Source organism: Zosterops lateralis, assembly GCF_965231275.1.
Source record: "Zosterops lateralis genome assembly, chromosome: 25".
In the NCBI taxonomy this organism is placed as follows: Eukaryota; Metazoa; Chordata; class Aves; order Passeriformes; family Zosteropidae; genus Zosterops; species Zosterops lateralis.
Genome location: NC_139785.1, coordinates 6032537 through 6055167, shown reverse-complemented (window position 1 = coordinate 6055167; position 22631 = coordinate 6032537). Strand labels below are relative to the sequence as shown.

General features: G+C 51.5%; 2 protein-coding genes across 2 annotated transcripts in view; one reads left to right on the top strand and one right to left on the bottom strand.

The window, feature by feature from the left end:
- TIRAP (TIR domain containing adaptor protein) overlaps nucleotides 1-22631 on the bottom strand; it is a 383808-nt gene that overhangs the window by 286372 nt on the left and 74805 nt on the right. The gene's annotated exons all lie outside the window — the stretch shown is intronic.
- Nucleotides 1-22631, top strand: part of KIRREL3 (kirre like nephrin family adhesion molecule 3) — a gene marked incomplete at both ends in the record, with an annotated part of 348160 nt that overhangs the window by 296132 nt on the left and 29397 nt on the right. The window contains 2 exons of the mRNA XM_083877958.1: nucleotides 1668-1818; nucleotides 8527-8632. Coding sequence (XP_083734084.1) covers nucleotides 1668-1818; nucleotides 8527-8632 — 257 coding nt within the window. The remainder of the gene's footprint in view (nucleotides 1-1667; nucleotides 1819-8526; nucleotides 8633-22631) is intronic.

Sequence of the window (22631 nt, the reverse complement as noted above, 5' to 3'; positions counted from 1 at the left end):
CAGAGGGGTTTTCCAACCTGAATGGCTCTGGGACTCTGATTGTGGTGACAATTTCCCAGCATCATCCCTTGTCTCATGTGCCTGAGAGGCACAAACCTGTGTGCACAAAGGCTGTGCCACGGTGAGCCCAGGGAAAGCATCAGCGTTGGAATCAAGGAATAATTTAGGTGGGAAAAGCCCTCCAAAATCAAGTCCAACCACTCCCCCAGCACTGCCAGGGCCACCACTAAACCGTGTCCCCAAGTGCCACACACACACACATCCTGCTGACATCTGTTTATCCCCCAACAAAGCCCTGTCAGCAACAAACTTGAAGAATACTGACAGAAGGAAAAGCTGCCTGGCAGGGTCCAAAATCCACTGTTGATAAACCAGAGAGAGGTCAGAGGTTGAGGAATGATTAAAAGACTGAAAACCAGACAACATCTTGAGAGCTCCCAGGGTTCAGGTTATCAAAGTCAGGGTTATGGGGTGACGTGACCTGCTGTAAGAACTTGCAGGGGGATTAGGGGGTGGTAAGGAAGCACTGCCAGGCTCCTGTGCTTCCAAAAGAGGCACGTCAGGGCTCCACAGCTGAAGTCAGATAAATCCAGGGAAGAAGCACAGTGCCAAGGGCTGGTTTCCACCAGGGTTTGGATCTCTGGCTCCCATCAGTGACACCTGAGAGGTGATGCTTTGCCACAGGCTGGGCCAGACACAGCGTGGCAGCCAAGGACCCATGGCCAGGGTCTGTCAGTGCTGGTGGCAGCTGGAATCACCTCTCATGGCATGGGCAGCTTTATTGTAGTGGTTTGAAAGCAAAATGAGTGAGAGGCTCCAAGTCAGAAATACAATTTAATAAGAAAAAAGGTAAAAGGTAAAAAGTAAAATAAAATAAAATAAAATAATACAAAAGACAGAGTCAGAACACACCCTGAGCAGGGTGGTGGGAGCAGTCCAGGTGAGGGGCTCTTCCTGAAGCAGTGATCCCACAGAAAGGTCTGGGAGCTCTGCTCCTCTGGGAATCCAGTGGCTCAGGGCTGCTTGTCCTGTCCCAAATCCCAGATTCTCTCCAGGTGGGAATGCTTGGCTCCTCCCCCTGGGCATTGGGAGCATCTCCCAATGGGATGAGGAGTCGTGCAGTGGCTCCTTGATGGCCCATTAAACAGAGAGAGCTCCTGGAGGGAGTTCCCTGTGAGTCCTGGGCAAGGCATTGATGGGCCATGAGCAGAAGAGCCCAAAGGAGGGGCCTGGGAAAACACTGCCCCACCTGGTTCCAACAGCTCATGGGGATGGGGGTGGAATAAATACTGTGTGCACATCCTACACTGCAACACAGGACATTTGTGCACTCACCTGGCAGAAGATGACTGCAGGATCATGAAGCCATTTGCCTCTGGCTCCCTCTTCCTCGGGGTGGTGGGTGATGTGTCTCACTGGAGCTTTCCACCCTGGCCTAGGCACAGCAGGGCTGCAGGGAAGCAGATGGGAGTTAAGAGCCCAATTCCCAGAGAAGTGCAGTGAAATTCATCTTTGTTATTCCCCTAAGGCTTTTGGCAGATCCCAGCCAGAGGAACTGTTATTGCAGGAAGCTGCTTGGCTGAGGAGCTCTTGCTGAGCCTGGGGATGGGAAAAGGGCCCTTCTCCAGTAGAAAACTCCTTTCCTGATGGCTGTTTCCCCCTCGCAGACACTCCTCCGTGACGGCAAGAGGGAGAGCATCATGAGCACCCTGTTCATCGCGCCCTCCGACATCGAGAACGGGGAGAGCATCGTGTGCCGCGCCACCAACAAAGCCATTCCCGGCGGGAAGGAGACCTCGGTCACCATCGACATCCAGCGTGAGTACACACAGCCAGCTGGGCCACCTCTGCCTGCTGGGACAGCCCAGGCTCTGCCCTATCACCATGGCTGCCCCAGGGCTGTCTGCAGTGCCCTGGCTCCAGTCAGGAGCAGCATGCTGGGGCTGTGGGTTTCTCTTTACTGGGATGGACTGGTGCTTCCTGACAGTCCAGAGATTTCATGAGCCCCAAGCTGTTGTAATTCTCTGGGGGAATGGTTTCTCCCTTCTGACCTCCTCCCCATATAGAGTGACCCTTCCTTCCTCCTCTGACCCCATTGGCTGTGTCCAGCTCTCTTTTCCCTGAGCTATATAAGCCTTGTGCTTCCTTGTTCTGTCTTTCCCCCTGGAATTTCAAAGAATAAACGCCTGGGACAAAGGGCCCAAGGAAAGGGCCTCTTCTGATATCTTTATCTCATCCTTGGTATAATTCCCTCCAAAGCCTCCTAAAGACCGAGCTGGGTAAAGCCCCCAGAGGTGGGCAGGGGGCATTTATACACTGAGCTCCCTGGGGCACCAGGAACTGCAGGGAAATCCTGTTTCCCATGTGCCCATGGATTTCAGCAAAAGCAGCACCAGCTGCCGTGCTCTGGGTGGACCAACAGTGCCCTGATCCAGGCCCTCGGGGGTCTCTGGAGCAGGGATGGATCCCAAAGGGGTTTAGGTGAGCAAGGAACATCTCTGGGCATGGCCAGGAGCAGAGATAAGCCCCGTTAGGATTTCTGGTGCAGTTTCCAGACTTACAGGCAGTTCAGTGATGTTTTTTGTGAGACACCTGATGGGGACAGTGTCCCTCCCACGACACAAAGCCAGCACCACTTCAGGGGACAGGGCTGTGTTCAGAGCTGTACCATCCACCTTTTACTGTAAATCCACAGAGCAAAATCTGCCACCCTTCAAAATTCACATTTCACAGGCCTCTTCCCTCCTCCTCTGCAGTGGCCACTGCTCTCGGGCTCCTCCTGACCCCTTCCATCCCTGCTCCATTCACACCCCCATTTCCTGCAGCTGTTATTTACCCACGAACTTGCAAAAGCAGGATGTTCACTATTAGCATGCCAGCTGCTTTCCAGAGACCAATTAAAACTGGCAAACTCAACTGAACAAACTCGAGCGCAGCAGAAAAATTCGCCATTTAAGACTTCCAGCTTTTGCTGCCGGAAGATTACCGGGCTCTTGGGTTCGCTGGCTGCATGTCCTGACAGAACTGGGCAGATAAAATGAGATAATAGCTCGGGTTATTTCACAGCCAGCAAACAGCTACAATAGCTGGAGACACACTCACACAAACAACGTGGAGCAGAGACATCATTACGCTGGGCAGTACAGTGTGGGCTGGAGACGTGAGCTGAATCCCTGAGCCATGTGGAATCTGCTTGGGAAAGAGAAAAAAACCTGATAAATAACACCAGTTTTTCACTCTGAGCTATTAAATACTCCATGCTGTGAATGTAATAACAATAATATTCTACCCAGCTACTAAAAGTGTGTTGTTCTTAATGGGGGCTAATGAGGGTATCAATTTCCCAAAGCTGGGTGGGTGATGGGATAGAAAAATACTAAGATGGATTAACCAAGCTGAGGTGGGGTGGATTTTGACCTGGATGCAAAAGCCTGCTCTGGGTGCATCCAGTAACAGAATCACAGAATTGTTAAGGTTGGAAAAGACCTTTAAGATCATCAAGTGCAACTGTTAACCCAGCTTGAGCTCATGAGGTTTCACTCACAAGGCTGGGAGCTAAAGGTGCTTTTCCTAAGCAAAAACTATCTGGGCCGCTCATTTTTCTCTATGGAATTGTTCTGAGAAGTCCTGCTTGTGGGTCTTCTTCCAATATCCAGTGAAGAAGCAGCACCTTGGGGAGAGAAAGAAATGGTTTCTGGAAGAATAAGGAAAAGCAGGCAGCATTTGCTGGCTGGGGAGCTCTTCCCAACCCAGCATGAGCTGCAGCATCCCCCTGGACCCTGCATTCTCCACCTCCATCCCCCTGGACCCTTCATTCTCCACCTCCATCCCCCTGGAGCCTGCACTCTCCACCTCCATCCCCCTGGACTGGAGCCTGCACTCTCCACCTCCATCCCCCTGGAGCCTGCACTCTCCAGCTCCATCCCCCTGGAGCCTGCACTCTCCACCTCCATCCCCCTGGAGCCTGCATTCTCCACCTCCATCCCCCTGGACCCTGCATTCTCCACCTCCATCCCCCTGGACCCTTCATTCTCCACCTCCATCCCCCTGGACCCTTCATTCTCCACCTCCATCCCCCTGGAGCCTGCACTCTCCACCTCCATCTCCCTGGACCCTGCACTCTCCACCTCCATCCCCCTGGAGCCTGCACTGTCCACCTCCATCCCCCTGGACCCTGCACTCTCCACCTCCATCCCCCTGGAGCCTGCACTGTCCACCTCCAGCCCTGAACTCACACCACAGCAAACATCACCCAGCTGCAAGGTTTGAGAGGCGGCCTTGCAAAACAATCCCAAGGAACCAAAATAATCCTTCCCAGGAAGCAGCAGCCTGGTAAATCACTCCTACTGCTTTCTTTCATTTTCTTCTGCAACTCAAAAGGACATCAGCCAGTGTTCAGAGGCAGCAGAGAAACACCAGGATGGAGGTTATCCCTGGGAAGGGTGTGAATGCATGGTGGGAGAGGTTATCCTCTTTCAGCTGATGGAAAATTGAAGTTGGTGTCCCATCAATCTCATGCCTGACCATCAGAGCAGCAGTGAAAGAGCTGAGTCATAAAACCCTCCCCTTCTAAATATATAAAAAAGGGGGTTTGGCAGAAGGAGAAAGGAAAAACCCCCAGTGCAGGGTCTGTAATGGAAACACTAAGCGGCTCCAGCTGGAACATCTGTTCAATGTGATTTCCGTTCCACCAGCCACATCAAAGTCAGCCTCCTGTGAGTTATGCGCCGAACATCACAAGTGGGATTAAAATCATGTTTAATAGTTTGATATGCCATAAACTATTTATACTGCAGGAGCCCAGTGGCTCCATGGAAATGCACACCCGGCGTGCCGGGATGGGGAGGAGCAGGGTTATTGCTTATCCAAAGCCTTTGCTCCAAGCCTCTGCACACACACACACACACTTGCTCATTTTTACACCTTTTTTTTTGTCATAGCAAGAAGGGATTTGGCTGCATCTGTGTGTTTTTGCAGGAGGTAGGAGGAGGAGAAGGAAAGTGGAGGGTGATGAGGGGCAGGAGAGTCTCCTGCTGAGTTTATCCTTGGAGCTTTGCAGTGTTTGATTTGCCTTTGTGCTTCCCACTGGGGGAGTGGATAGCCCAGGGCTAAAGTGGCATTTTAGGTTTAGTGAAGAGGTTTGGAAGGGCTTGTCCATAGAGGAGAGAGCACGGAGAGGGATCTGCACCTGGCAGGGCAAGTGCCAGCACAGCCCAGGCAGCTCAGCCTGCGGCCATTCCTGAGGTGCTGAGTGGGAACAGGGGGAGCTGAGGGGTTTGCCAAGGTGCCTGCTGGACTGTGGGGACAGTGAGGAGTGGTGCTGGTCCTGGTGCTTGTCCCAGTGCCCGTCCCAGTGCCCGTCCCAGTGTCCATCCTGGTGCCAGCCCCAGTGCCTGTCCCGAAGCCAGTCCTGATGCTAATCCCAGTGCCTGTCCTGGTGCCAGTCCCAGTTCCAGTCCCAGTGCCAGTCCCAGTGCCAGTCCCAGTCTCCATTCCTGGTGCCCATTCCCAATGCCTGTCCTAGTGCCATTCCCAGTGCCTGTTCTGGTGCCCATCCCAGTGCCAGTCCCAATTCCCATCCCAGTGCCCATCCCAGTGCCTGTCCCAGTGCCAGACCCAGTGCCCATCCCGGTGACAATCCCAGTGCCCATCCTGGTGTCAGTCCCACTGCCCATCCCAGTCTCATTCCCAGTGCCAGTCCTGGTGCCAATCCCAGTGCTCATCCTAATGCCAGTCCCAGTGCCCATCCCAGTGCCTGTCCCAGTGCCATTCCCAATGCCCATCCCAGCACCAGTCCCAGTGTGACACGGCACTCACACGAGCACTCCCACCCTCTCCTCCCACCGCCCATGGGCCGGCTCTATCTCATCCCATCATTCACATTCATTACAAGAAGCCAGGCAGGAATTATAATTGTAACCAAGCGGAATTACATCCTGATGAGTTACAATTTGTGTCTTTTCTCCCTTTAAAAATGCCCCCAAACACGCTGGCACACACGAGCCCACGCTATCCACAGCACCCAGCAATACTCGAAAGCCCAATCCCATTTCTGAAAGGCAAGATCAAAGACTTTAATTCATTTCCTTTGCTTTTTTTTTTCTTTTTTTTTGTCTTTTTAATTTTTTTTTTAAATTTTTTTTTTTTTTTTTAGTATTTTGAGTGCCAGGCTCATTTTAATACAAAGAGGCTCCTCTCTGTAAATCTGTAGGCACAGCTCCTAACCCATCAAACAATGGGGAAGCTACTAAAGAGAAGTGTGATTCATATTTAACAAAGGAAGGTGATTAGCTGTTGTTGTCTAACAATAGGGAAGTGTCAGGATGCCTGGAAATGAATTAGGAGCCCACTATACATCTCTGGGCTGCTGTGTCAGGGGAAGCTCATTTATATTCCCAACTGCGCCCATCTTTATTGTCATTTGAATTGCACATTTTAAAATGAAATTAGGGTAAATTGAAAATACCTATAATTTCCCCGTCATAATTTCCCATCAGGAAGGCAGGTGGCTCTGCTCACAACAAAGCCAAGGCTCCCGGCTGGGTAAATACCGCGGGGTGGAGGAGAGGGAGGCACTGGAGCCCCGCCAGGACTCCACCTTTGCTTCCCCCTCCTGCCCAGCCAAGGTCACTGCCGAGGTCACTTTGGACACTCCAAGCTGCTGACCCTGCACCTCGCAGGGCTGGAATAACCCGGGGCTGCTTTGGAGTTAATTCCCACACCAGAACGCCCAGTTGGAGCCAAAACCTTCCAGCAAAGGCTCTGAGCATCTGCCAGAGCAGGTCACTGCAGCAGGACCCTGACCCGAGTGAGGTGGAGGGAGAGGAAACTCCCATCCCTGCTAAACACAAGGACACTCTGGGGCTTGGCTGGAGCATCCCTGACCCCACAGCATCCCTGACCCCACAGCATCCCTGACCCCACAGCCAGCCCCCAGCTCTGGGGTGCCCCGTTACAGGGGACCCCGTTCTCACACGTTTGGGGTTACCAAATGTTACCCCTGCCCTTAGAGGGGCAACGTGTTGTGACGTGGTGTGGACCCTCCCAGAGGACAGCAGGTCAAACATGGAAGGCTCTTTATTATCTGACTCCAACAACTTATATACATTTTGTACCAAGATTGGCCCAAGGAGGTCACAACCTCCTGACCCCATTGGTCACTGTGACCACCAGTCAAATTCTCCCTCAGAGAACAACTATGCAAAACACACAGATAAATTCTAAGAATACAATATGGTTTACATGAAGCAGCGTGAGAAGCTGCTGCAAAGACTCAAACACTTGAAAGCAAGAAATGCAGGGGCAACATCGCCCCAAGGGAGGTGCCCTGGACCAGGGGGAAACACCCCGGCAGCTCTTCTGCCCCCTGCCCTGTCACCTGCAGCCTCTCCCCATTGTCCAGCTGGGAAGGACATTGCTGGAAGAGGAGAGAGGCAGCAGGTGAAGCTGAACATGTAACATGTCCCATTTTAGGATGTGTTTTTGCAGACTCCCACCTCAAGGGCAAGAGAGTCCCTCAACTGTTTTGATGAGCCCCAAAACCCTCTGCCATGGGACAGCTCGTTCTTCAGGCACCAAAAAAACCCTCCCCAAAGCCATTTCTTTCTCCTTCTTCCCCACAAATGAGGTCCCATGTTTTAAGCTGATGGCCTGACACCCCACCTCAACCACCACGAAAAAATTAAAACAACTCTGGGTATTCTTCATCTGAACATTTCACCCATTTCCAGCTCGCTTTTATAGGTTCTTTCCTAAATTTTATTTGCTGCTAAAGCATTTAGATGCTTCTCACGTGAAAAGGGGAGAAATTGAGGAGCATTTGGAAGACTGGAGCTGCCTGTGACACCAGTAAGGCCTCGGCAGAGATGATTAGGCTGATGAAAGAGCAGAAATGCCACTTTAAAGTTAGAGGAGAGACAAAAGATCATTGTTATACAGCGAGATATTAAACTGGTATGTCTCAAAGCAGGCGAGTTTATGTCCTTAAATGAGAGTCAGAGCCAGCAGTCACATTTTCCGAGTGAAATGTTACATCAAACGGTGTCTGTGGCTCCTCTTCCTGTCTTATTCACTGAAGCCCTTCAAGAGAAGAGCAGCGTTCATGGCATCAGCCTGTCTGACAGTGTTATATGGCTTTAAACTGAAAAATGGCTTCCCACTGCCAGAGGGCAGGGCTGGATGAGATTTCAGGGAGAAATTCTTCCCTGTGAGGGTGGTGAGGCCCTGGCAGAGGTTCCAGAGAAGCTGGAAGTGCTCAAGGCCAGTGGATGGGACTTGAAGCAACTTGGTCTAGTGGAAGGTGTCCCTGCCCACATCAGGGGGTGGAACTGGATGATTTTTAAGGTCCCTTCCAATCCAAGCCATTCTGTGACTCTGTGATATATCACAGCACCAAGGAGTCTCAGTGCTGTTCCCAGGCTTTCCCAGAGCCAAATTTTGCTCTGTAGCCCGAGGATGTGTCAGGCAGCAGGCAGGGGGAGGGTGCAGTGTGTCTTTGGGCTGCTCACAGGCTGTCTCTGTCTGCAGACCCTCCCTTGGTGAACCTGTCCGTGGAGCCGCAGCCCGTGCTGGAGGACAACACTGTCAAGTTCCACTGCTCCGCCAAGGCCAACCCGGCAGTCACCCAGTACAGGTAAGGTGGCACTCCTGGCACCTCAGTGCAGCCCTCTGCTGAGAGCATCCCACCTTTCCCTGCAAAGGAAGGTGACCCAGAAGAGCTCAGCACCCCTGGCTGTGCCATTCCACCTCCTCCCGTGTCTCTCACTGCCTGGAGCTCACTGTGGCTCATCCCCACGGCCTCTGCTGCCCCCAGGCCCTGCTGAGGGATGGGATGGCTGGAGCCAGCCCCTCCTCCCTGCTGTGGCAGGGTCTTTGTCCCCACTTTGGGGCTCCCTGGTGCTGCTCTGGCCTTGATGGTGCTGTTGAGAGGCTCCTTTTCTGCCCCTCACCGGGTGTCTGCTGCATTCTGCTCCTTGGTCAGGGATCCATTGGTGTCTGGAGTGGATTAAGGGGCCTGGCACTGAGCTGGCAGAGCCATCTGTTTGGGGACATCACGAGCAATGCACACCGAGTGAAAAGTCTGTTATGGGAAAAATACCTCTCCTTGTTTTGCACACTCTTTTATGGTTTGAACAGAGCAGCTCTATCACCATCTCTGTGTAACCCTTAAACAGCCACTATAACTGTGCCCAACACAGAGCTGAGCCCAGGAGGGGCCAGAGCAGAGGTTCAGGTGCTGGAGGGGTCAGGGGGCACAGGGGATGGGATCTCCTGGGGTGGGACATCCCCCTGAGTGGGTGGGGTCACCTCTGCTGGCCACGGTCTGCAGTGCCCCTGCACTGGGCACGGTGAGCTCAGAGCAGGGCACAGGTGGTGGAGGAGATTTGGAACAGGAGGAAATGTGTCACATTGCTGACAGAGGTCTGGGGTGCAGGTGGTGCATGGGGTCCCTGAGAGCCCCAAGCCTCCCTGAGTCCTCTCTTCTCTCTGGTGACAAAGGAAAGGATCTGCAGGAACAGCTGGAACTGTGGCAGTAGAGGTTTATGTTGGATATTGGGAAGAGGTTTATGTTGGATATTGGGAAGAGGCTCCCCCAGAGGGTTCAGGCACTGCCCAGGCTCCCCAGGGAATGGGCACAGCCCCGAGGCTGCCACAGCTCCAGGAGAGTTTGGACACCCAGGGGTGCCCAGGGTGGGATTGTTGGGTATTTGTGCAGGGCCAGGAGCTGCACTGGCTGATCCTGGTGGGTCCCTCTGGCTTGGGAAATTCTGTGAGTGCCCATCCAGGAGTGATGAGCAGGAGAGCAGACACTGCACTGAGCAGAGTCACTGCCATGGGCCCTTGGCTTGGCTTTGGCTGTGAGATCTCCTGCATCAGAAAACACCCCTCCTCTCACAGTTATTTTTGTCTGAGGAGACAAAATACGGGTATGGGGAGCAGGGCGGGCTGTCAGCACACTTTGGGAGGAAAGAGCTTTGTGTAACCAGGTCCATCCCTGTCCCACCTCATCCATCAGGCACTCACCCCGCCTGCCTGGGAGCCCTGAGCATGCACACAGGCTCCCCATCCATTCTGGCTCTGCAGAACCATCCGTGGATAATAAAAGAGGAGGCACCTCTGGGGACAGGTTACCATGACCCGCCTGGTACAGCTTAATTAGTACAATCAAGTTTCCTGGTAGGAGCGATCCCTTCCAGCTGGATATCAGCACAACAAAGCAATAATCGTGTTCCTGGTTACACAGAAGAGTTATTAATTCCAGAAGTCAATTAATGTCAAAGATACAAATAGCCCTGGTTTCATATTTACAGCTGGTGGGGAAAACAAATTGCGTGGCAGGCTGGGGAAGGATCCACGTGGTTCTTACCCCAGGAATGATCTTTGTACAGTCCAGGGCAAAAAAATCATCTCTGGTCAAGGAACCAGACAAAACTTCTGCTCCATCAGCCTGATTCTCAACGAAGAAACCTTCCACACCATCCCTGAACCCAGCTGGGGTGATCCCCTGTGCACTGGAGCAGAGTGGAAGGCTCCAGTGCAGGGTTCCCACTCCCTTGAGGAGCGACAGGACACAGGGAATGGCTTCCCACTGCCAGAGGGCAGGGCTGGATGGGAGATTGGGAAGAAATTCTTCCCTGGGAGGGTGGGCAGGCCCTGGCACAGGGTGCCCAGAGCAGCTGTGGCTGCCCCTGGATCCCTGGAGTGTCCAAGGCCAGGCTGGACAGGGCTTGGAGCAGCCTGGGACAGTGGAAGGTGTCCCTGCCTATGGCAGGAGTGGAACAAGATGAGCTTTAAGGTCCCTTCCAGCCCAAACCATTCTGGCATTCTGTGCTGCCTCTTGGCTGTTCCCACCCTTGGGATCTGTGCCCAAGCCATGTTGTGTTGCTTTTCTCCACCAGCAGATGTGAGATTCTCTCACACCTTTGCTGCCATCTTGGCATCAAAAGTTTTTACTGTCCCCTCTGCCTGCAAATGCCCCTTTTACCCTTTTCCTTCCTTCTCACCCATCCTGAGGCCACAGGTCTCGTCACCCTTCCTGTCCCCTGATTCTACTTTGCTGCAAATGGCTTCGGGATTCATTTCATGACAGATTTTACTCTTAAAACTAATTGCATGGTTTTTCCCATAAAAAGGGTTTTAGGCAGGGAAAAAAAAAAAAAAAAAAAAGAAAAGAAAGAGAGACATGACAAATGTAATCACTTTGGGTTTTTCATTTCTTGAGTTCTTTAACATGTAAACTTCACACGAGGCTTTTTCCCTACCACTGTGACAAGCAAACAGGACTCAGCAGTGCTCGCTGGGGCTTCCTTCTGCTTAAAGCCTCTGACTGATGGAGGGGGGATTTGTTTCCCTTCCATAAGATCCCACAGCTCTTCGCTCTGTCAAAGTGGCAGATGTTTCAGCACTGAAGCTTGGAACCCTCTGGAGTGGGATGTCCACGAAAGGAGCCCCCTGCACCTCGCCCTGGCCAGGAGAGAAGGATGGGATGTGTAAATCCCCAGGACTGAGACACCTGGAGGTTTGAAAAGGCAGAATGTGAGTTTGGTGCCACCCCCAGGGTCACTCAGAACCCCACCACTGGTGAAAATTAACTTATTCTGCCTTAAAAACAAAAATAGGGAGCCTGATTTATTTTTTTTCTTCTCCTTGGGCAAGGACCATTCTAATATATCTCCCTCATGCTCAGACAGGGATCCCAGATCTTCAGACAATATTTATTTTTAATCCCTCCCCAATATATTTGTCAGTAAATAACTCTGAACACAAAGGAAGAGTGTTTAAACAACCCAAATCCCCTTTTGTGGACAAAAATCCACAGGGCCATCCCTGCTACCAATACAAAACTCCTTGCTGGGGGTTTTTTGAGGAGCCACAGGTTTTGCATTGGGTTTTCTTCCTGGGGAAAGCACATGAGATCAAATATCTCACCCACAGATATTCCCTTGGGTTCTTTGTTAGGATGAAGCCACCAAACCACCCCCGTGGTCCTGCTGACCCAAGATTTTAATCCCAGACCTTTTATTCTCTTAGTTAGGAGAACAAGGGAAAAGAAACAAAATTCAAACACAATTTCCCAAGAGACAAAAAATCCCCCTCTGCCCTTGTAGAGAACATGGTTTTGATGAAATTGAGCTGCTCTTTCCTTAGGAAGTTTTCTTCATGCTCGCTTATATAATCACACCCAGGTCGATTTTAATGCAAGAAAAACCTGGTTGGAAAAGAGACCTCGGAGCGATCCACGCCCAGAGCCAGAGTGGAAAGTTACAGCCTGCACTGTGTCTTCTCTTCTGAAGGCAGAGGGTTAATGGCATTTTCTCAAAACTGACAGATTTTTCACAAAATCTTTGGCCTCAGTGGCATTTTCTAAGTGAGAATCCTTCTTCTGTAAAATCTGCTGGCATCTCACGACGTTGAGAATCAAGGAGGGCTGGACAGGCTGTCCTGTGCTGCAGGCACAGCTCCTCTGCTCCTTTCCTTAGCTGAGGATGCTGGGGCTGAAAATCCCAGCCCTCCTGCCTCGCTGGCAGCAGTTTCCTGACGAGGAGCAGCATTTTCCCCAGGGAGGTTTGTTTGCCCACGGTGTCACCTGGGCTGTCACTCGCTTTTGGACACAGCACAGGCCAGTGTCACCGTGAGGAAATAGAGGGTAGAGGTGTCACAGTGATCCTGAGCAGGGGGTGAATTAACCCTCTGGCAGAAGGAGTTTGCTAATTTGGATGTTTTCCCTCCTTCCATATAGAGCAAGCTTTGCCCAGACACATCCTACAGCTTCTGTAGGGTCTTATACCCATCTGGCCTGGGTTTATCCCATCTCTGTCATGTTCCCTTTGGAGCTGAAGAGCAGCTCAGCCCACCAAAAACCTCCTTGGTGTTGCCAGTGCAGCATCCTCCACTTGGAAAAGGCTCAGGGGGATTTGGCAGCACTTCCATGGATGTGTCCCCTTCTCCTTTAGCTCCCTGAACGTGGGGCTGGAAGCCCAAAGAGGCTCCCTGTTGTCCCAAGGGTGAGAGGGGACCACACTAACCTTTGCTCTCCTCCTCCTTTGAGGCCTCTGGAGTTTTTTTCCTGCTGGAGCATCCCAGTGCCAGGCTGGGAAAAGGCCTTGAGCTGGCACGTCGTGGGCACATCCCACCTCAACACCCCGCCTTTGCACCTTCCTGGACAGGTCTGGGACGGGGAGAGGGGGGACTTTGGGAATTTACTGGCTTTCTTTTGCCGCGAGCAAACGGGCAGGGAAGGGGAAGGGAGAGTAATTAGCTGTCGCCGTGTTCTGCTACCTGCGACGGCGGCTGAAATTAATGGGAAGCAACAGAAGTCGGGGCTACGTGAACCGACTCCCAACCAGGCCTCCTCTTTGCTCCCTTCAGATCTCTCTATTTGCCAATCTTCTCGTGGCTTTTGATGTCTGTTGTGTGTCTGTGGGGTGTTTTTTTTGTGGATTTTTTTTTTCTGTTATTATTTATCACTCGCGGTAAGAAAGAGAATCTTTAAAGTGGCAGAAGAAAATGGGAAGGTTTAATATTGCAGGAGGCAGAGTCCCCGAGCCTTTCGGGCTCCTGGGCTGATGATTATTTCTGCGGAGTGATGGGGAGTTGGTGCAGGCAGGGCAGTGATACAAATCTCATTCTGTGCATCCACACAGAGCTCGAGCCCCCGGGGCTGGCAGAGACCTTTGCAAATAATGTTATCTGTGCAGGCAGAGGGGGACGTGTGGAGCCGTCCTGGGGACCACTGCACTTCCAAATAAACCTGTGGGACTGACAGACAGACACACAGACAGACATCCCTCCCAGCTGCTGCAAGGTGTTGAGCACGGCAGCTGTGAGCAACACCCAGCTCTTCATGGCTGAGGGAGGCTGCAGAAGGTCCAGCAGGAGCAGAGGTCAGGAGGAGCTGGGGGGACATTTATTTGTCATCCAAGGGATGGTGCTGCCCCACTTGTTCCCTTCCCGCAGCCAAAAAAGGTGCAATCCAAGCAAATTCCACCCACCCTTGCTGGGCTGAAGCTCAGGGTGCTCCCTGGCCAAATCCCACCAGCTTTGGGAGTGGCAGCTGCAGGGTTTGAGCCCCACCATCCATCCCCCTGGCCGTGCTGTGCACAGCTCAGAGCCATCCCACAGCATCCCCCTCCACGGGCTTCCCCCTGGAGCACAGTTTGTTGGCTCACAAAGCTGGGGCCAGCAGGAAAGCCCTTGCTCAGTAAATACTGTTTTATCTCTGAACAGCAGCTCTCGCTGTCGCTCATCAAATATTAATCCAAACTCAACTGCCTCTTAACGAGGTTTTCTTTAAAGGGCTCAAACACACCTGGTGGGAGGGAGTGTCCTGGCTTTCCCCCGGCTTTGTCCAGGGAAAACAACAGGGAAAAGATCCCTGGTCCTGTTCCTCCCTCCTTCTCCATGGGACAGGCATTTCCCACCCAGATTTAGGAAAACAAGTGGATGAAGAGCCCAAGAGCCTTTGGTAGATCTGGTGTCTCCAAGCCCAGGTACAGGTTTGGGGTGTTTTGGCTGCTGGCCTTGGGAAAAAAAAAAAAAAAAAAAAAAAAAAAGTGGCAGATTTTTGTGGGTTCAGGTAGATACAGAAAAATTTCACCTGATATCAAGGAGCTTGTAAAAGAAAATCTCAATGTGCACCTTCTGTGCATTGGCCTGCCTGCCTTACACTGTGCATTTGGGAGCCATTTCTCCCACGGAGACACATCCCCACAGTTTGTTTGAACAAACCTGGGGAGAAGTTCAAACTCCTCAGAGCTTTTCTTGCTCTTTACCCTTCGAGCCTTGTCTGCTCCATTTGGGGACCTGCTGGCACCTCACCAGATTTATTCATGAGATGCCTCAGCTCCCACAGGAGGGTCAAGTTCTTCAAGAGCCCATGTCCTGCTGGAAACAGCTTGGAACTTTGCTCAGACACTTGGACCAGCTCCCTCGTGGCTCAGCATTGCTTTGGTGCCTGGCAAAGAGCAGGAAAAGCAGCAGGAAACTGGGAAAGCCTTATCAAAGGGATGGGGAATGGAGGAGGGAAGGAGCAGCTGGCCAGCTCTTGCTTGTCTTGGCAGAGTCATTGCACTTTCACTGCCCCAGTGGATGTGGCTGGATGGACCAAGTCGTTGCCAGGAGCATTTCCATCATCATGGGTTCAACACACAGACCCAGCTTCTCCAAAACAAATCCCAAGGAAAGAGCCAAGAGACATTCCCTGAGTCCCTGAGTGGGTGGTTATGGCAGAGGGGGAGGCCCAGAATGAAGGTCAGCACATTGTGGAATCAGAGAATCAATTAGGTTGGAAAACCCCTCTAAAATCTAACTCTAAACCCTCTAAAATCTAACTCTAAACTGAGTCCAGCTGTTACCCCTGCACTGCCAAGGCCACCACTAGCCCATGTCCCCAAGTGCCACATCCACACAAATGGACCAAAACTTATAAAAGCGTGAGACCTCATGACTAGTTGTCCATTTTGAGTCCATTTTGTGACAATTTTGGGTCCATTTTGTGACCATTTTGGGTCCACCTTGGGTGTAGCCCTGGCCAGGCTCTTGTCCTGCCCAAGGTGTGTCCTTCAAGGCCTTTTAATAAATCTCTACTTTATTCTCCAGCTCTGCCCAGTCTCTGCTCCAGCTCAGCCTTCCCAAGGTATCAGGGCAGCCCCACAAGAGTTTCTGCAGAGTCTCAGGGGTCCCAGCTGCCCAGGAGGCTGCAGAGAGATGAGGTTGGGAACAACTCAACAAATGCCTCAACAAAGTTGGGAGCAACTCAACAAACGCTCCAGACCAGAGGCATTTTCAGCATCTTGAAACAGAACGGTCAGTTTGATTTCGCTGCCATTTCTTGGCACGCTTTGGATCTTCTCCCCCACCCACAACCAGTCCAGCTTGGGAAAAGTTCTCCTTTGTGCCAGTGTGCAGTTTTTGTGGCCCTCCTGCCCCTGTTCCCATCTGCTCCCTCCCTCCTTGGTGGCCGGGCTGCCGTCTGTCCACTCTGTGAGTCCATATGTTGTCCCTGGGCAGGGCTGTCACCTCTCCCTCTGCCTCCCGCAGCCAAACTTGGCAGGGAAGGGAAGAGAAGCTGGAGTGGGGAAAGGGCCCGCAGGCGTTTCACAGCAGTAACAGAATAAATCTAATTTATAGACGTAGCAAAAAAAATATGTGGCTAAAGCGGGAGTTGAAATAAATGCAAAAAAGCGCGCCCAGGTCTCGAGTTATCGGCGCTGTAACATTTTTTCTTGACTATCTCTGTTTTCCTGCTTGGGTTTGTCTTTGTAGCTTCCTCCCAGACAACTGGACCTTTGCTCTGAAGTGAAAATGAAAGCTGGGAGGGGAAAAAAAAAAATAAAAAAAAAATACCAGGATATGAATTCTTCAGATCTCCTTTGTGATGCATCAGCCCCATCTGCCAGCTCCCTGTGACAGGGAACGGAGCGTGGCTGGGTGGCAGGTGGAGAGACAGGCTTGAAAAAAAGGAAATAAAATAAAATAAAAGGCACAACTATCCCTGCAGCTGGGAAGTGAGACTGGGCTGCTGGAGGGGGGGCACAGAACTCCAGGTGAGACTGGGAAGACAGGGAAGGAAGAGGTTTTGCTCATGGAGGTGTGAGGACAGGGAGATTTGTCTTCCCATTCCCTGCCTTGTCAAGGTAATGGGAACAAGCGGGTGGGAGATGTTCCGAGGCAGCTTGAACTAATTAGGAGAGAGCGTGGAGGAGACAGAGTCTGATGGAGGGGGGGAAAGGAGGGGGGAAGGAAAACGCTTTGTACTGGTGAGCACCATCCCTGACGTGGGGAGGATGAAAGGTACCAAAGCAAAGGGCGATGATGGAGCGGCCAGCCCGGGGCTGGATGGAGCCTCTCCCATGGTGGGGCTGCCTGAGGGGGTTTCCAGGAGACCCCAAAGAAATGTGGGGTGTCCCAGGGTGTTGTTCACCACCATCCCAGCCAGAACCACCCCAGGAGTCACCAGCACTCTGGGTTTTCCAAACTCTGCTCCAAGCCTTTCCCAGCCTTAGAGTGAACCTGTCTCCAGCCTTAGAGTGAACCTTCTCCAAAGCAGAATCTCATTTCCAGCAGACCTTGGGGTTGTGGTTGTGTTTCCCCAGCCTTGTCAGTCCCCCCTCCTTCCAGACTTCCTCCTGGAGCTGGGAATGATTTGGGAGGGAGCATCGTTGCCTCCTCTGGCCACATCTCCTCTCCCTTTTGCAAGAAGCGGCAGCGTTTTGAGCCTAATTTAGCAGTCTTTAATCTGAGTTATTCCAAACCACACTTGCCACTTCCTTCATGCGTTCCCACAGGATGATGGGCTGATTTCACAGAACGAAAAGCCTTAAGCAAATCTTGTCACACAAGAAAATTGATTTTTCAAAACTGACTTTTACAAGATTACTGGCGGGGTTTTTTTTCCCCCTCATCTTTCTTCTGTATCATTCCCTTCCAGTCTCGCGAGGTGGCTTCAGATCTAAGGAAATTAGAGATGCTGTGACTAAATTGAAAATGTAAAAAAAATGGGGAGAAAGAGGGTGAAAAAAAGACACCCAGCACCTCCTCTGCTGCTGCCTCTGAAGGAAACAGCTTGTGAAGGAGCAGAACTGTCTCCTTGACCTCTCTCACTGCCAAAATATCAATGCCACATCACAATAAAAATCTGTCCAAGGATTATACCAACATCTCACAGGGAATATCCCCCTGATGTGCATTCCTTGGTGATCCCAAACTAGATTACAGTTTGGTTGTTTTTTTTTTTTTATTCTGTCCCTCAATCTGTACACATTATTTTATCTTTTGAAATTAAAAAAATAGTTTCAGTTTCCCCCCTGTTCAGAGACATCTCAATGTGTTTTGTTAAAAAAAAAAAAAAAAAAAAAAGGCAGAGGAAGAGTTGCCTTGAAGTTGTTTCAGACAGCTTAAAATATGCTAAGCTTTTGTGTTTCTGCCACATAAATAATGAATCTTCTTACAGCTTCTGAGTCAGGAAAGACGTTGATTTAAGAGGCCTTCAGCTCTGTTTGAGGTTTTTCTGCCAGAAGGGGAAGAAGGTGACCAGGAGGAGTGAGGCGTGAAGGTGAAGCAGAGTGTGCAAGGAGGGTGTGGGATGGGACAGAGGTGACACCCACCACAGCCCTGCAGGAACTCCTTGGATCCCTCTTTGCAGGTTTTGGGGGCTCAGAGGTGTGTTTAAATGGAGGACAAATCTGTGAGCATCTTTTTCCGCCCCAGTGAACCAGTTTGGATTTCTGGCTGCAGCAGCATCGGTGGTTGTCCATTTGATTAATTCCCCAAGTGCCACCCTTGGAGATGTTTCTGCCAAAAGAGTGGCCAGCAGAGCTTCAAAATGCAGGCCAGCAGGGATGGCAGGAGAATGGGGAAAGCCCTGGTGGCCCACAACAAACCCAGTGGGTCCTACATGCCCCCCAGGACCACCCCAGGTGTCCTGGTGACCTCCCCAGTACCCATGACTGGACAGTGGCAGCCAGAGGGCTCCTCCTGCCATAAATCAGCTGCTGGGATGTGGATCCACTGCTGAGCTGGAGCTGGGGAGTCGGGCTGAGCTCATCAGGGAGCAGCGAAAAGAGGAGAAGCTCTTGGATGGACCAACTCATTGCCAGGAGCACTTCCATCCTCAGCCAGCCATGGGCTCGACACTCAGCTGGCTCAGGCTGAGCTGGGCCAGGGGAGCCTTTCTGAGCCCCCAAACCTGTGTGACAGTGGTACCTGTGCCAAGGAAATGCACCCTGAGCATCCTCCTCCCCACCTGGCATGGAATTATCCTGGCACAACAGTTTGGGGTAAACAGAACCTGCCCAGAGAGACCCCAGAGAAATTCTGGTCTCTTCTCCAACATGAGCCTGGGGAGTAATTCTGTTCAGGTCTCAAAATTACCCGTGGCTTTCTGTTCCGCTCCAGAAGCTGCTGGGTGATATTAAAGCAAAGGGAAAAGGCAGGATGTTGACTCTGGATTAGAAAGATGTTTGTAAAGCATCAACCAGCATTTATTGTTCAGCTCCACTTTGGTAATGAAGTGGGTAGTGAAGAACTTCATGGTTGTTACTTTTGGAGATGTTTGTTTTTTGGGTTTGATTTTTTTGTTGGGTTTGTTTTGGTTTGGGATTTTTTTTTATTATTTATTTATTTTTGGTGAGGTTTTTTTGTTTGTTTTTTGGGGTTTTTTTTAATGCTGTTTCATGCTGTTTTATGGAGAAGTGGATAGATAATCACAGAGCTCTTTGGGTCAGTCTGCTGTACCAGGGCACAGCCACATTGGGTTGTTTTCCTGTGACATTTCCTTTCCTGAGAAGGGCAGAGTTGTGCCAGGGTGCCAGGGGCATTCCAGAGGCATTCCAGGGAGAGAAGAGGGATTTGACCATGATTTTGGGCATGGATGGATGGATGGATGGATGGATGGATGGATGGAAGGATGGATGGATGGATGGATGGATGGATGGAGGGATGGATGGATGGAGTGATGGATGGATGGATGGATGGATGGATGGATGGATGGATGGATGGATGGATGGATGGATGGACTGAGGGATATCTGAGGGAGCTGGGGTTATTTCATCTGGCAAAAAGGAGGCTCAGGAGAGACTTTATTGCCCTCTACAGTTTCCTGAAAGGAGGTTGTAGTGAGGTGGGGGTTGGTTTCTTGTCTCGAGTAACAAGGAATAGAATAAGAACAAACAGGCTCACATTGGAGCACCAGAGGTTTATACAGGATGTCAGGAACAATTTCTTCTCCAAAAAGGCTGAACAGCCCTGCACAGTCTGCCCAGGGCAGTGGTGGGATTCCCATCCCTGGAGGGATTTAGGAGGTGTGTGGATGTGGCCCTTGGGGACATGGCTCAGTGCTGGCCAGGTAACACCCAGACTCAGTGATCTTGAAAGTCTTTTCCAAACTGAGCAATTCTGTTATTCCATGGATGAATTTCATACTGAACAGATGAACAGATCTTCTGGTGAACTCGTAACTTTATTCTTTCTGCTCCCCTGCGGAGCTGCCTGTGTGTTTGCATTAGCACAAGGGAACACACTCTGGATATTTATTATTCCTCCTCATGACTCACCAGATTCCCAAGCTGCTCACACTCCAGCCAGCACAAGTCCAAGTTCCTTACACAGAAATCTCTGCCCTTGGCATCTTCTGTGAGGAGATTCCCCCAAAATGAGGGCTCAGCCCATCTCACCCAGGGTGACTCTGTCGATAATCCTAAAGTGAACCTGGTGTCCTGTTGATAATCCTAATGTGAACCATCTGATCTAGACACAGTTGAGCCCTGAATAATTAACTGTTCTGGCAGGGCAGGGCAGGGAACCTGCCAGAGAAGGAGCTGTGCCCTCACAACAACCTGAGGACATGCCAGGAGTCTGACAGAGCACAAGGAACAGCCCTGAGCCGTGGGATGGGAGCAGTCAGGGGGAAGGAGGGGCTTTAGGGGCACTGCTGGGGCTGGAAAATCAGACAGAGCCAGCCCAGGGTGCTGGGCACCATTTTGGGTGGCCCAAAGCATTGCCTGGGCTGTTTGCCATGTCCAAGGCTGGCCACCATCCTTGAAGAGTCAATATAAACTTGGCCTGAGGTCTGTCTCCTCTTGCTGTGCCAGAGAGGACAGACCCTCTCGTGCTCCAGAGGTCAAACCACAAAACCCTTGAAAACATCCCAAACTCAGAACCAGGTCAAAGCCTCAGAGGAGCTTTAGGAACCAGCCAAGAAAAAGAAAACCCTTGGAGAAGACCCAGACACCCAGCAAGCCTCTGCTGCATGAGCTCCATGTGCAGAAAGGCACGAGCCGTCCCTGCCTGCCCTGCCAATCATTTCTGCCCGAAACGTGTGGATTTGGCAGCTCCAGTGATCTGGAACACGAGGGCCCAGCCCAGCACCACTTTCAAGATCCCCAAGCAGCAACTCCCTCATGCTGATGAAGACCTGCGAGTTTCTGTCTCCATTCCCCGTTGTCTTTTCCCTGCCTGATCCCAAAGGAATTGCACTTGGAGGTGTAAAGCTGCAAAAGCCTCGAGCAGCAGGTGGAAAACAAGAACTGGAATAGAGGGAAAGGCAAATCCCAGCAGCTTCACAGCACCAAGATTCACTTTGCACCGAGGAGGAGGATAAACACGGCAGAGAATTAGCTCCTCAACATGCCAGCATCCCTAAATCTGGCTAAAGACATCCTGCCACGGGGGTGGAGTGGGGTAGGGAGACCCCAGAAAGGCCTAATCCTGTTAAACGATTTGAGAAAACACAAAACGACGTGATGAAATTGGATTACCCAAAATAATAGTTAAGCTATTAGTCATGTCTATTGTGCATGCAGGGGTAAAGTCAAGATGATGTGGGCAGGAGAAATGAAATGCAGCATCAGTGCCAGAGGGGTAGAAAAGTCCCCGAGGAGAGGTGACATCTCCGAGCTCATCCAGGACTGAGGGTGACTCACGTCCCCAGTATTTCCCCAGGATAAGCAGTTTTGGCAGCTGGCTGTCATAGTCTGAATGGTTTTAAACTTTCTCCACGTACATTAAAACGAGGAAATTAATGTTTGTAATTTAACTTTGGGGAGGAAAGTACAATTTTCATACGATTCCATGACTCTGGGGACAAATATTCTTAAATCTAAAGTCACCTCCTTAGAGGAAAAAGGAGTTATGGCAAAAGACAGTGAATTTGTGAAAGGGGAGGGACAGAAAAAAACATCCATAGTGGCAAGAGAAATGTCAAACAGGGATTAATGGGGACAGGTTTGGTGCCCAGCCCTGTCCTGTGATGGGGTGGAGAAGGAGGGGGAATTTAAACAGCGGGATTAAAACAGCACAACATCTAAAGCATCTGCATTTTGTTTTGGTGTGTCACGAAAACAGTTTGATTTGCAGAAGGAATCACCCAGTTTGATGGAACAGTTACAGCTTTTCCAGCAGGGCCTCTCTGGTTTCCTTCCAGGGGAGGGATGAGGGTCTATCCCAGCCCTGGTGCAGGGAAGGTGCCCAGGGGGACACGGTGGGATGGGCTGTGGTCACCCTCTCCCTGCTGCTGAATGCCGTGTCCTCAATCCTCCCTGTCTGCCCCTCTCTGCTCACACTGGAGTGCACAGGGCAGGTTTTATTCCCCACCATCCCCTGGCCAAGCCCAGCCCATGGACCCCCAGATCTCTCTGTGTCCATCCCCTGGCCAAGCCAAGCCCACCCCAGGGCTCCCAGGTCTCTCCATGTCCATCCTCTGGCCAAGCCCAGCCCATGGCCCCCCAGGTCTCTCCATGTCCATCCTCTGGCCAAGCCCACCCCAGGGCCCCCAGGTCTCTCCATGTCCATCCTCTGGCCAAGCCCACCCCAGGGCCCCCAGGTCTCTCCACGTCCATCCCCTGGCCAAGCCCAACCCATGGCCCCCCAGGTCTCTCTGTGTCCATCCCCTGGCCAAGCCCAGCCCAGGGCCCCCAGGTCTCTCCACATCCATCCCCTGGCCCAGCCCAGCCCAGGACCCCCAGGTCTCTCTGGTTGCTCTGTGCAGCACCAGCTGCAGCCCGGCACTGCCGGGTCCATTGATTATCTGCACGGCTCATCAGCCCTCTCCAGCTATTCCCCACGGTTGATCAGTCAAGTCATTGACAAGTTAACAGCTTTGTTTACTTCTCCCTCTCCCTTCTTGCAGCCAATTT